Here is a 13637-nt window from a genome sequence, read left to right on the forward strand (position 1 = left end):
ATCTCTTTCATGAAGGCTTTTTTTTTTTTCAATGAGGCCTTTTTGAAAAACAGGAGGATCCACGGACTAATCCTGGCCACTCCCTGTGTAAACATCTTCACCTTCCAATAGGCAACAATTTCCCTACATAATATTTAAATGTTATTTGATACATGTTACTACCAATAGATCCTTAGGCTGAATGTTTTTTATGTCTACCTTCTATGTCTATTGGGTCTGTGACAGTAAACTCTAAAGGATGGAGGATTATGCTTTCTTTCTTTTATATTGTGACTGACATAAGACACTGTACTTTTAAAGAGTCATTTAATAAACACTCTCTATATTGATTACTCTAAGCTGTGTTTAAGACTTTACATCTTTTTATAGAATCACCTGTTTATGTGTCTTTTGAATGACAGCTACTAGTGTCTTCTTGAAATATAAGTAGTCCTATATTAGTATTCCCTACTGCACATTCACTGACTACAATTTTAAGTTTTCTTTTAAGTATCAAAACAGAATTTGAGCCAAATTCTAAAATAAGTATCTTATTCCATTTCTAAATTTAACATCTTTCCTCTATAAAACCAAAATGAAATTTGCTAAATATATTTAGTAGTCTGCATTAAAAGCTAGTATAGGCAGGACACAAGAGGTTATGACTTACCCTTCTAAAACAAAATACTTACGCATCTGTAGTCTTTGTACACCCATTGAGATTCAGTACTTCAATGTTCCTACAGTTTTGTGCAAAGGTCCTTTACAGGAAAGAAAGTAAAGGGTTTGAGGTAAAACAGGCACAATTCTCGGCATTAAAAAAATAACAGAAGATACCAATAGTGGTAATAATGGATATTACTGGTACAAAAAGTTGTTCACAATTACGAATAAATTACTTTTCAACCATAAACTTTTAAACATCCATCTTTTTGTCAACCAAAGTTAAAAGTATCCTAACTTCGAGTAAACAAACTTAAAAACATTTACTCAAGGCTCCAAACGAACCATTTATAATATGGGGAATCTGGCTTTTTGGGGGAGCACTTGTTCTTGTTTTATTCTCGAAACCACACACCCCACTACTGGATATTTGTGTTATAAGCAGTGAACGTGTACTTGGGTTCAGGATAGCTTAGGAATGTGAAACCGATTCCAGCCTTTTCTGGGTGAGACAGTGCTGTGTTCGGTGTTCTTCACTTCAGTCAAGAGGATCAGTTAATCGATAGCTATGTTTTTACCTTAATGCATTGTCTCCTACTCCGAGACAACCACGAAGACTTAACTTTCGTAAAAAGCCCCCACACCTTTTTGAAATATTCTCCACTACCCGGCCCTGTAAAAAAAGAAGACAGGTGTACAAAAAAGATAAGCCACCACATTGTTTGTTTTTTTTTTTTTTGCGGTACGCGGGCCTCTCACTGTTGTGGCCTCTCCCGTGGTGGAGCACAGGCTCTGGACGCGCAGGCTCAGCGGCCATGGCTCACGGGCCCAGCTGCTCCGCACGGCATGTGGGATCCTCCCGGACCGGGGCACGAACCCGCGTCCCCTGCATCGGCAGGCGGACTCTCAACCACTGCGCCACCAGGGAAGCCCTCCACTTATTTTTAAATAAACAAATATGAAAAGACTTCCTTAAAAAGAGCAAACAAAGGTTCACATTCCACCACAAAAATATAAACAAAAATTTCTGAGTCCTATTAATACTAAATAACTTAGTATTATTTCAGTAAAATAATTCTGCTCAATCTCAAAAACTGTACCAGTTCTTGGGAAAATTGCAAGTTCCCATGAAGTTCAGATGCGCTGAAATGAACAGTCTCTCTCTCCAGGGAAAGGAGATTTATGTGGTTGGGGCTAATCTGTCCTATATGCTGCAATTACATTCTAACGAGAGAGATGGGGTCACACACCACACAGTCATACCTCGATATCCCTCTGGAAATCAAACAGGTCAATTCGCTGCCAGTTACTGCCATCCAGAGCCAGAACATTCCAGGCCTATTTTGAAGAAGAAGAGACAGAATGAACAGAAGCTGAAATGAAGGGGAAAAGCCAGCAAAATTCAAGTTCACAATTCAACCTACTAATGATTGAAATTGACCAAAAAATTTCTTAGCACCTCCAACATTAACTCACAAAAAGTCAGAGTCTTATTTCTGATTCATACTTTATTCTCCAAGTAGATTATCTCATAAATGAGTGGGTACAGAAATTAGTAGCTACGAAAGATCTTACGTTAGCAGGCTGGGGAAAGAACAGGTTGTGGTAAGTATCATAGCCAGAAACTGTTTTCTAACTTGAGTTTCCAATCTCAAAATGAAATAATCCAGCTAATGAAAAGCAAGTCTGTTACTCTATCCCTCAACTAGGAACGAGGTGAGTGTGAAACCAAAGAAAGAAGACGGCACTCTGAATGTAGTGTGTTCAATACATATGCCATGTTCAATAAAAATATGCTATTCATAGCATCACTTGTTTGGACCCAAAACTGTGATATGGTGACCTGGGATTTACAAAAGACACTATCATTTCTCAGTATACGTGACAGAGACTTAATGCTTTCCTCATTACCAATTTGCTCACTCAGGCATGTTTTTCAATTGGTCATCTTTCCCTCCAACTTGATTCAGTGGTAATTTTAAACACTGAGTTTTAAGACTTCTCATACATTTCTTTAATTACCTAAAGGGAGGCAAGAAAGCTTCCAAGATTTTCAACCTTTCAGGACAAGGTGAAAAATGACTCCACTAAGAGTTAACCTTTTGCGGATCGTTCTGTATTTTAATCAGAAAGCCTTTAAACGTTTTCCCTACTAAATTTAAAGTGTACACAAAAGTCTTAACACTGTTAAGTTATAAACTTAGAATATTACCTCTTACTACAACAATTCAAAACACAGATTCGATACTGAAATTCTAAAATGGAAATTGAAGATACACTTATAAGCCCCAGGTAACTATCACACAATCAGTAAGAAAGATGTCAGGGGTATGAGGGTAAACAAAGTTATTATAGAAATCTTTAAGGTTTTCTCAGGATTTCAATGTTACTTTTCTTTTTCTGGCTTCATATTTTTCCAACAGTTTCTTAAATGGCTCCATGGGAGACAAGAGATAAAACTTTTAAAGATCATATGTTTACTAGATTCTTGGGCTAACTGTATCTCTGATTTGATACCTCTCATTTCCTTATACTACTTTCTTCAGCAAGCAGGACACATGCTAAAGTGAGACTAAAATTAGGAATGACAGGTTCCTCTCTAGAGTTTTTTTTTTTAAAGCAAATTAACTAAATACTTCAAGTACAGAGAAGAACAGGCTAACTACTGATGTTCCAATTGTACAGATTTAATGAAAATTGGCATTGTGCTTCCTTTTAAGTTAAAACACATTAAGAAGGAAGAGGAACCTGAACATGAAAACAACAATTAAAACTCACTCAAATCAACATTCTTGAGATGAGACTCTGCAACCAAACAGGTTAAGACACTGGTCTGGGAATTTTGTTTCTCAATGATGACCTCAGCTTCATATGGAGACAAAAAAGAAACCCTACTCATTTGTACCAGCCATGACTAGGGCAACCACTCAGGTACCAGGAACAGAACTGTCATGAATAGAAATCATCAAAATAGGCCTGATTGTTTCTTAAATAGCTGAGATACAGATTTAGTATGGCTTTTAGGATGTAGAAATTACAGTAAAGTTAGCAAGATGAGGTGGATTTTCTATGGCAAGTTTTGTGGGGTGTTTTTTTTTTTTTAAAGGAAATTGGTGATGGAAATTTGAAGGAGGAAAACCTGGGTCCACTTAACAGAGGTAAGCACAATACTCTGATGCTGAGTATTGTCATATAACCATATTACATACTCAGCACCTAGGACTATACCTGGTACATAGTAGGTTCTCAATAAGTATTTGTTAAACATCAAAAAGCCATTGTCCAGTTTATAAAAAGATAACTGTATGTACTCATTCATTTTATTAATTATTACATATCTGTATTACAAAAGAGACTATGAATGATTCATAAAGCCATTTTCCCACAACAGAGATTCTATTCTTAATATTAGTGGCAGCAATAAGATTATGTTTCACTGTTTTGTCATAGTAATGTCAATTGACAAAAATGGATAAGTAAGAGTAATGCAGAAACTGACTTTGAGAATGGAATTTGGTTTGCTCTACAATTTCTTAAAAATTAAATTCTAGCTATAACCTTCTGAGAAAAAAAATATAGGGAGATATCAAGAGCCTTCCATGTATGTACATAAAATGAATAAGGGAAACATAATGAAATACTGTATTACTACAGTTCTGAGTAAAGCCTATTCTTTTAATTTGCATGTTTAGTGCTTTTTCCTTGAAAATGTTTCTTCTGTTTGTATTATACAAATAGTCAAGAATTTCAAAAAATTAAAGTTAGAGATAGTACATATAGTAGAATTCCACTGTAGAATTAACATGGGTTTGGGTATCCCATGGGTGAAACCACAACCTTGGAAACATAACATACAACTACCATCTGAAGTAAATAGTTGGCCTACTACAGAAGCTGATTATCATTAATGTCAGCAAGGGATGCTCTTGTAATCATGTCAGCCATTCTTACCCTGGAGACCTGAGCACAGCGACACAAGGTAACAACATCCAGAAAAGAAAATATCCTAAAAAGAGATGGAGGAAAACTTTATTATATGATGAATTACTTTCTCTTGATTTTTGCTTATAAATAATTGGCAATGTTAACACATGCACAAAAAGGCAGATGTTCTTTAAACAATAACACAAAAAGCTCGGGCAATTTACAATACTGCCAATAAAAATGTAGGGGGAAAAGGTAATCTTTTACTTGATAACGTATGTGTAAGTACCATAACGAGTTCATTTATTCACATCAAGGGAGGATAAAATATTTCTGATACTTTTTTAAGTAAAAAAACAATTTCCACATTCTGGTTATCAAAAGAAATAGGCTAGGGGATGGTTACCTTTATAAAGAATTTTACAGCTATGAAGGAAAAAAGATAAAATATTGGTAAAACCTAAAAACGAGCAACTATAAAATGTTAAATCTCTAAATATTTAATTCCAATCTGGGAAATTATAAAACTCAGTTAATACATCAATGTCAGGAAACACCACCTAAAATTCTTCTCAGTCTTAGAAGGCTAAATATTTATTTTGTAGCATTATTATTTGAAATAATTAATTTGCCTAAAGGACAATAACTTTCTATACCATAAGCCACCTGTAAAAACAGGTCAGAGCATCCTGGGAATAAAGTGAATGGGTTACTTATGCTTACAGTTCTCCTTACTCATGAACACCCTTAAAGATCATTTTGATCTGAATAACAAGTAAGGCTCTTGTGCAGGTGGCAAAAGGTACAATATAGCATGTACTTTAAAGACGATATTCCTTGAGATAGCTGAAGTGTTACAAAATGGAGGTCAGGAAGCATTAATCTGGAGACGAATGAAAGCTACACTTTCTATTCCATTATTATTCTGAGTTAGCTTAATAGAGCAAACTTTTGTTATTTAGTGATTAGAGGCTGTCAATCACATTTTAGAACTCGGAATAAACTGAGTTAATAATTACATCAGACCAAGTTATATGCATTTTGTAAATAAAGTTTTTTGAAACTCTTTAAAACTTGGGTAATATACATAACATAAAACTTACCATTTAACCACTTTTAAGGGTACAGTTCAAGGGCATTTAAGTACATTCACACTGTTGTACCACCACCTCCACCATCCATCTCTAGAACTTGCTCATCTTCCCAAACTGAAACTCTGGACACAGTAAACAATGACTCCCCGTTTCCCTCTCCCCCAGCCGCTGGCCACCACTACTCTACTTTCGTTCTCTATGAATTTGGCTACTCTAGGTACTTCATATGAGTGGAATCATGGTATTTGCCCTTTTGTGACGGGCTTATTTCATTTAGCACCAGTGTCTTCAAGGTCCATCCATGTGGTAGCACGTAGTATCAGAATTTCCTTCCTTTATAAAGCTGAATAATATTTTCTTCCTTTTTAAACCTGTATACCACATTTTCTACATCTGTCCATAGATGGAAACGTTGAATGCCTTTCTTGTTCCCTTGAGGCGGACTTGCTACCACCCTGATGGCTCTCTTTAATAAAATAAATTTCGAATGGTGGAGGAGGAACCAAGTTGGTGGAGTACAAGGACATGCTCTCACTCCCTCTTGCGAAAACACCAGAATCACAACTAGCTGCTGGACAATCATCGACAGGAAGACACTGGAACTCACCAAAAAAGATACCCCAGATCCAAAGACAAAGGAGAAGCCACAGTGAGATGGCAGGAGGGGCACAATCACAGTAAAATTAAATCCCATAACTGCTGGGTGGGTGACTCACAGACTGGAGAACACTTATACCACAGAAGTCCATCCACTGGAGTGAAGGTTCTGAGCCCCATGTCAGGCTTCCCAACCTGGGGGTCTGGCAACGGGAGGAGGAATTCCTAGAGAATCAGACTTTGAAGGCTAGCGGGACTTGATTGCAGGACTTCGACAGGACTGGGAGAAACAGAGACTCCACTCTTGGAGGGCACACACAAAGTAGTCTGTGCATCGGGACCCAGGGGAAGGAGTAGTGACCCCAGGGGAGACTGAACCAGACCTACCTGCTAGTGTTGGACGGTCTCCTGTAGAGGTAGGGGGGTGGCTGTGGCTCACCGTGGGGACAAGGACACTGGCAGCAGAAGTTCTGGGAAGTACTCCTTGGTGTGAGCCCTCCCAGAGTCCGCCATTAGCCCCACCAAACAGCCCAGGTAGGTTCCAGTGTTGGGTTGCCTCAGGCCAAACAAGCAACAGGGAGGGAACCCAGCCCCACCCATCAACAGTTAAGTGGATTAAAGTTTTAATGAGCTCTGCCCTTGAGAGCAACAGTCAGCTCTACCCACCACCAGTCCCTCCCATCAGGAAACTTACACAAGCTTCTTAGATAGCCTCATCCACCAGAGGGCAGACAGCAGAAGCAAGAAGACTACAATCATGCAGCCTGTGGAACAAAAACCACATTCACAGAAAGATAGACAAGATGAAAAGGCAGAGAGCTAGGTACCAGATGAAGGAGCAAGATAAAACCCCAGAAAAACAACTAAATGAAATGAAGATGGGCAACCTTCCAGAAAAAGAATTCAGAATAATGATAGTGAAGATGATCCAGGACCTCGGAAAAAGAATGGAGGCAAAGATCAAGAAGATGCAAGAAATGTTTAACAAAGACCTAGAAGAAGTAAAGAACAAACAAACAGAGATGAACAATACAATAACTGAAATGAAAACTACACTAGAAGGAATCAATAGCAGAATAACTGAGGCAGAAGAATGGATGAGTGACCTGGAAGACAGAAAGGTGGAATTCACTGCTGTGGAACAGAATAAAGAAAAAAGCATGAAAAGAAATGAAGACAGCCTAAGAGACCTCTGGGACAACATTAAACACCAACAACATTCGCATTATAGGGGTCCCAGAAGGAGAAGAGAGAGAGAAAGGACCAGAGAAAATATTTGAAGAGATTATAGTCAAAAACTTCCCTAACATGGGAAAGGAAATAGCCACCCAAGTCCAGGAAGTGCAGCAAGTCCCATACAGGATAAACCCAAGGAGAAACACGCCGAGACACATAGTAATCAAACTGGCAAAAATTAAAGACAAAGAAAAATTATTGAAAGCAGCAAGGGAAAAATGACAAATAACATACAAGAGAACTCCCATAAGGTTAACAGTTGATTTCTCAGCAGAAACTCTACAAGCCAGAAGGGAGTGGCAAGATATACTTAAACTGATGAAAGGGAAGAACCTACAACCAAGATTACTCTACCCAGGCAAGGATCTCAATCAGATTCGATGGAGAAATCAAAAGCTTTACAGACAAGCAAAAGCTAACAGAATTCAGCACCACCAAACCAGCTCTACAACAAATGCTAAAGGAACTTCTCTAAGTGGGAAACACAAGAGAAGAAAAGGACCTACAAAATCAAACCCAAAACAATTAAGAAAATGGTCATAGGAACATACATATCGATAATTACCTTAAACGTGAATGGATTAAATGCTCCAACCAAAAGACATAGGCTTGCTGAATGTTTACAAAAACAAGACCCATATATATGCTGTCTACAAGAGACCCACTTCAGACCTAGGGACACATACAGACTGAAAGTGAGGGGATGGAAAAAGATATTCCATGCAAATGGAAATCAAAAGAAAGCTGGAGTAGCTATACTCATATCAAATAAAATAGACTTTAAAATAAAGAATGTTACAAGAGACAAGGAAGGACACTACATAATGATCAAGGGGTCAATCCAAGAAGATATAACAATTATAAATATATATGCACCCAACATAGGAACACCTCAATACATAAGGGAACTGCTAACAGCTATAAAAGAGGAAATCGAAAGTAACATAATAATAGTGGGGGACTTTAACACCTCATTTACACCAATGGACAAATCATCCAAAATGAAAATAAATAAGGAAACACAAGCTTTAAATGACACAACAGACCAGGCAGATTTAATTGATATTTATAGGACATTCCATCCAAAAACAGCAGATTACACTTTCTTCTCAAGTGTGCACGGAACATTCTCCAGGATAGATCACATCTTGGGTCACAAATCAAGCCTCAGTAAATTTAAGAAAATTGAAATCGTATCAAGCATCTTTTCTGACCACAATGCTATGAGATTGGAAATGAATTACAGGGAAAAAAGCGTAAAAAACACAAACACATGGAGGATAAACAATACATTACTAAATAACCAAGAGATCACTGAAGAAATCAAAGAGGAAATCAAAAAATACCGAGACAAATGACAATGAAAACACGACGATCCAAAACCTGTGGGATGCAGCAAAAGCAGTTCTAAGAGGAAAGTTTATAGCTACACAAGCCTACCTCAAGGAACAAGAAACACCTCAACTAAACAATCTAACCTTACACCTAAAAAAGGAACTAGAGAAAGAAGAACAAACAAAACCCAAAGTTAGCAGAAGGAAAGAAATCATAAATATCAGAGCAGAAATAAATGAAATACAAACAAAGAAAACAATAGCAAAGATCAATAAAACTAAAAGCTGGTTCTTTGAGAAGATAAACAAAATTGATAAACCATTAGCCAGACTCATCAAGAGGGAGAGGACTCAAATCAATAAAATTAGAAATGAAAAAGGAGAAGTTACAACAGACACTGCAGAAATACAAAGCATCCTAAGAGACTACTACAAGCAACTCTATGCCAATAAAATGGACAACCTAGAAGAAATGGACGAATTCTTAGAACGGTATAACCTTCCAAGACTGAACCAGGAAGAAATAGAAAATATAAACAGACCAATCACAAGTAATGAAATTGAAACTGATTAAAAATCTTCCAACAAGCAAAAGTCCAGGACCAGATGGCTTCACAGGTGAATTCTATCAAACATTTAGAGAAGAGCTAACACCCATCCTTCTCAAACTCTTCCAAAAAATTGCAGAGGAAGGGGCTTCCCTGGGCGCAGTGATTGAGAGTCCGCCTGCCGACGCAGGGTACATGGGTTCGTGCCCCGGTCTGTGAGGATCCCACATGCCATGGAGTGGCTGGGCCTGTGAGCCATGGCCGCTGAGCCTGCATGTCCGGAGCCTGTGCTCCGCAATGGGAGACGCCACAACAGTGACAGGCCTGTGTACTGCAAAAAAAAAAAAAAAAAAAAATTGCAGAGGAAGGAACACTCCCAAACTCATTCTCTGAGGTCATCATCACCCTGATAGCAAAACAAGACAAAGATATTACAAAAAAAGAAAATTACAGACTAATATCACTGATGAATATAGATGCAAAAATCCTCAACAAAATACTAGCAAACAGAATCCAGCAACACATTAAAAGGATCATACGGGCTTCCCTGGTGGCGCAGTGGTTGAGAGTCCGCCTGCCGATGCAGGGGACATGGGTTCGTGCCCCGATCCGGGAAGATCCCACATGCTGCAGAGCAGCCGGGCCCGTGAGCCATGGCCGCTGAGCCTGCGCGTCCGGAGCCTGTGCTCCGCAACGGGAGAGGCCACAACAGTGAGAGGCCCGCGAACCGCAAAAAAAAAAAAAAAAAAAAAAAAAAGATCATACACCATGATCAAGTGGGATTTATCCCAGGGATACAAGGATTCTTCAATACATGCAAATCAATCAATGTGATACACCATAATAACAAATGGAAGAATAAAAACCATATGATCATTTCAGTAGATGCAGAAAAAGCTTTTGACAAAATTCAACACCCATTTATGATAAAAACTCTCCAGAAAGTGGGCATAGAGGGAACCTACCTGAACATAATAAAGGACATATATGACAAACCCACAGCAAACATCATTCTCAATGGTGAAAAACTGAAAGCATTTCCTCTAAGATCAGGAACAAGACAAGGATGTCCACTCTCACCACTATTATTCAACATAGTTTTGGAAGTCCTAGCCACGGAAATCAGAGAAGAAAAAGAAATAAAAGGAATACAAATTGGAAAAGAAGAAGTAAAACTGTCACTGTTTGCAGATAACATGATACTATACATAGAGAATCCTAAAGATGCCACCAGAAAACTACTAGAGGTAATCAATGAATTTGGTAAAGTTGCAGGATACAAAATTAATGCACAGAAATCTCTTGCATTCCTATATACTAATGATAAAAATCTGAAAGAGAAATTAAGGAAACACTCCCATTTACCATTGCAACAAAAAGAATAAAATACCTAGGAATAAACCTACCTAGGGAGACAGAAGACCTGTATGCAGAAAACTATAAGACACTGATGAAAGAAATTGAAGATAATACCAACAGATGGAGAGATATACCATGTTCTTGTATTGAAAGAATCAATATTGTGAAAATGACTATACTACCCAAAGCAATCTACAGATTCAATGCAATCCCTATCAAATTACCAATGGCATTTTTTACAGAACTAGAACAAAAAACCTTAAAATTTGTATGGAGACACAAAAGACCCCGAATAGCCAAAGCAGTCTTGAGGGAAAAAAAACAGAGCTGGAGGAATCAGACTCCCTGACTTCAGACTATACTACAAAGCTACAGTAATCAAGACAATATAGTACTGGCACAAAAACAGAAACACCGATCAATGGAACAAGAGAGAAAGCCCAGAGATAAACCCACGCACCTATGGTCAACTAATCTATGACAAAGGAGACAAGGATATACAATGGAGAAAAGACAGTCTCTTCAATAAGTGGTGATGGGAAAACTGGACAGCTACACGTAAAAGAATGAAATTAGAACACTCCCTAACACCATACACAAAAATAAACTCAAAATGGATTTGAGACCTAAATGTAAGACCAGACACTATAAAACTCTTAGAGAAAAACATAGGAAGAACACTCTGACATAAATCATAGGAAGATCTTTTTTGATCCACCTCCTAGAGTAATGGAAATAAAAATAAACAAATGGGACCTAATGAAACCTCAAAGCTTTTGCACAGCAAAGGAAACCATAAACAAGACGAAAAGACAACCCTCAGAATGGGAGAAAATATTTGCAAATGAATCAACGGACAAAGGATTAATCTCCAAAATATATAAACAGCTCATGAAGCTCAATATTAAAGAAACAAATAACCCAATGCAAAAATGGGCAGAAGACCTAAATAGAGATTTCTCCAAAGAAGACATACAGATGGCCAAGAAGCACATGAAAAGCTGCTCAACATCACTAATTATTAGAGAAATGCAAATCAAAACTACAATGAGGTATCACCTCACACCAGTTAGAATGGGCATCATCAGAAAATCTACAAACAACAAGTGCTGGAGAGGGTGTGGAGAAAAGGGAACCCTCTTGCACTGTTGGTGGGAATGTAAATTGATACAGCCACTATGGAGAACAGTATGGAGGTTCCTTAAAAACTAAAAATAGAATTACCATATGATCCAGCTATCCCACTACTGGCCATATACCCTGAGAAAACCATAATTCAAAAAGAGTCATGCATCACAATGTTCATTGCAGCTCTATTTACAATAGCCAGGACATGGAAGCAACCTAAATGTCCATCGACAGACGAATGGATAAAGAAGATGTGGTACATATATACAATGGAATATTACTCAGCCATAAAAAGGAACGAAATTGGGTCATTTGTTGAGACGTGGATGAATCTAGAGACTGTCATACAGAGTGAAGTAAGTCAGAAAGAGAAAAACAAATATCATATATTGACGCATATATGTGGAACCTAGAAAAATGGTACAGATGAACCGGTTTGCAGGGCAGAAATTGAGACACAGATGTAGAGAACAAACGCACGGACACCAAGGGGGGGAAAACCGCAGTGGGGTGGGGATGGTGATGTGCTGAACTGGGCGATTGGGATTGACATGTATACACAGATGTGTATAAAATGGATGACTAAGAAGAACCTGCTGTATAAAAAAATAAATAAAATAAAATTCAAAAATTCAAAACATAAATTAATTAATTAATTAAATTTCCCATCTTTTAAAATACTGATTACAAATCATTCCCAAATAAATATACAGACCCCCAGGTACCTCAATTCCTAAAACAGTAAGTTTATCTAATGCAACAAACCTTCTTACACTGCTTAAATGCTGCTTCTTCCTGTCATCCACTATGTGCCTTTATGTGGAGCTTCACAGTCTAAAGATCCTGTTTCTGCCAAATTACCACTAATCCCTGAGCAATTTGCATAAATATAATATTACACATGGCGGGGGCACAGGAGAGAAATTTTGGATAACGATCCTAGTTAGACTTTAGTAAACTTTCAACAGATAGATTCTTTACAAAATAAAGATGGACATGAAACCTCAGGCTATAGGTCAAATGCAGACCTAGGAGACTCTCTGAAGCACATGCCCCAACAATCATAATTTCATTCTTAGAATGTACTGCCTGGGGTACTTAATGTCAAAATTCCCATAAGTTGGCTTTTCACCTGGGTTTGACATTATGGTACATTAAAAAGAGAGAGAGAAGACAAATACAGTCGCTGTGCTCCTCTATCAAGCAATAAGAGCTTGGACTCTCCACTCCTGACTTGGCTCCCTGGTATGTGATAAGCCTCTGTGCTTAAATCCCTTCTACCACTCCACAAGCAGTCTGTCTAAATGTCTGCTATTATTTAGTAGCTTTTGACTTCTATTTATTCTACTTACTTGACAATAGAGACAATTACCTTTAGAAACCCAAATATAAGGATTGATGGGATAAGCTGCCAGAGTTTTAGTTACAGTGATTGGGGGTGGGGGTGGGGATGGAGAGGAGGAGGTTCACAGTGAACATTTATTCTTCTAAATATGGTAACATTAACTTAAATAAAAAACATCACTATAAGTATGTATTTGTAGGATAAATCAAGGGGAAACGACAATGACATTTTTACATGATAGGCCAGAACAATAAAACATTATACTTAGAAACTTCCTGCTTTTCATCATCTTCAGGCTTGGTACCTTACACTTTAACCCTTTACATAATTCCTTCTTGAGGATACCTATTATCCATAACCAGAATGGTTATGATCAAAGAGATAAGAAAACTGACGCAGAATGGAAGGTCTGTTATTGTTGAAGGATCTT

At 37.8% G+C, this 13637-nt stretch overlaps 1 protein-coding gene across 1 annotated transcript in view; it reads right to left on the minus strand.

The window, feature by feature from the left end:
• Positions 1–13637, minus strand: part of FBXL20 (F-box and leucine rich repeat protein 20) — a 96087-nt gene that overhangs the window by 27382 nt on the left and 55068 nt on the right. The window contains 4 exon segments of the mRNA XM_082602898.1: positions 672–740; positions 1221–1315; positions 1906–1980; positions 4594–4648. Coding sequence (XP_082459024.1) covers positions 672–740; positions 1221–1315; positions 1906–1980; positions 4594–4648 — 294 coding nt within the window.

This window comes from Mesoplodon mirus (genome assembly GCF_964341445.2).
Source record: "Mesoplodon mirus genome assembly, chromosome: 18".
NCBI classification, from domain to species: domain Eukaryota; kingdom Metazoa; phylum Chordata; class Mammalia; order Artiodactyla; family Ziphiidae; genus Mesoplodon; species Mesoplodon mirus.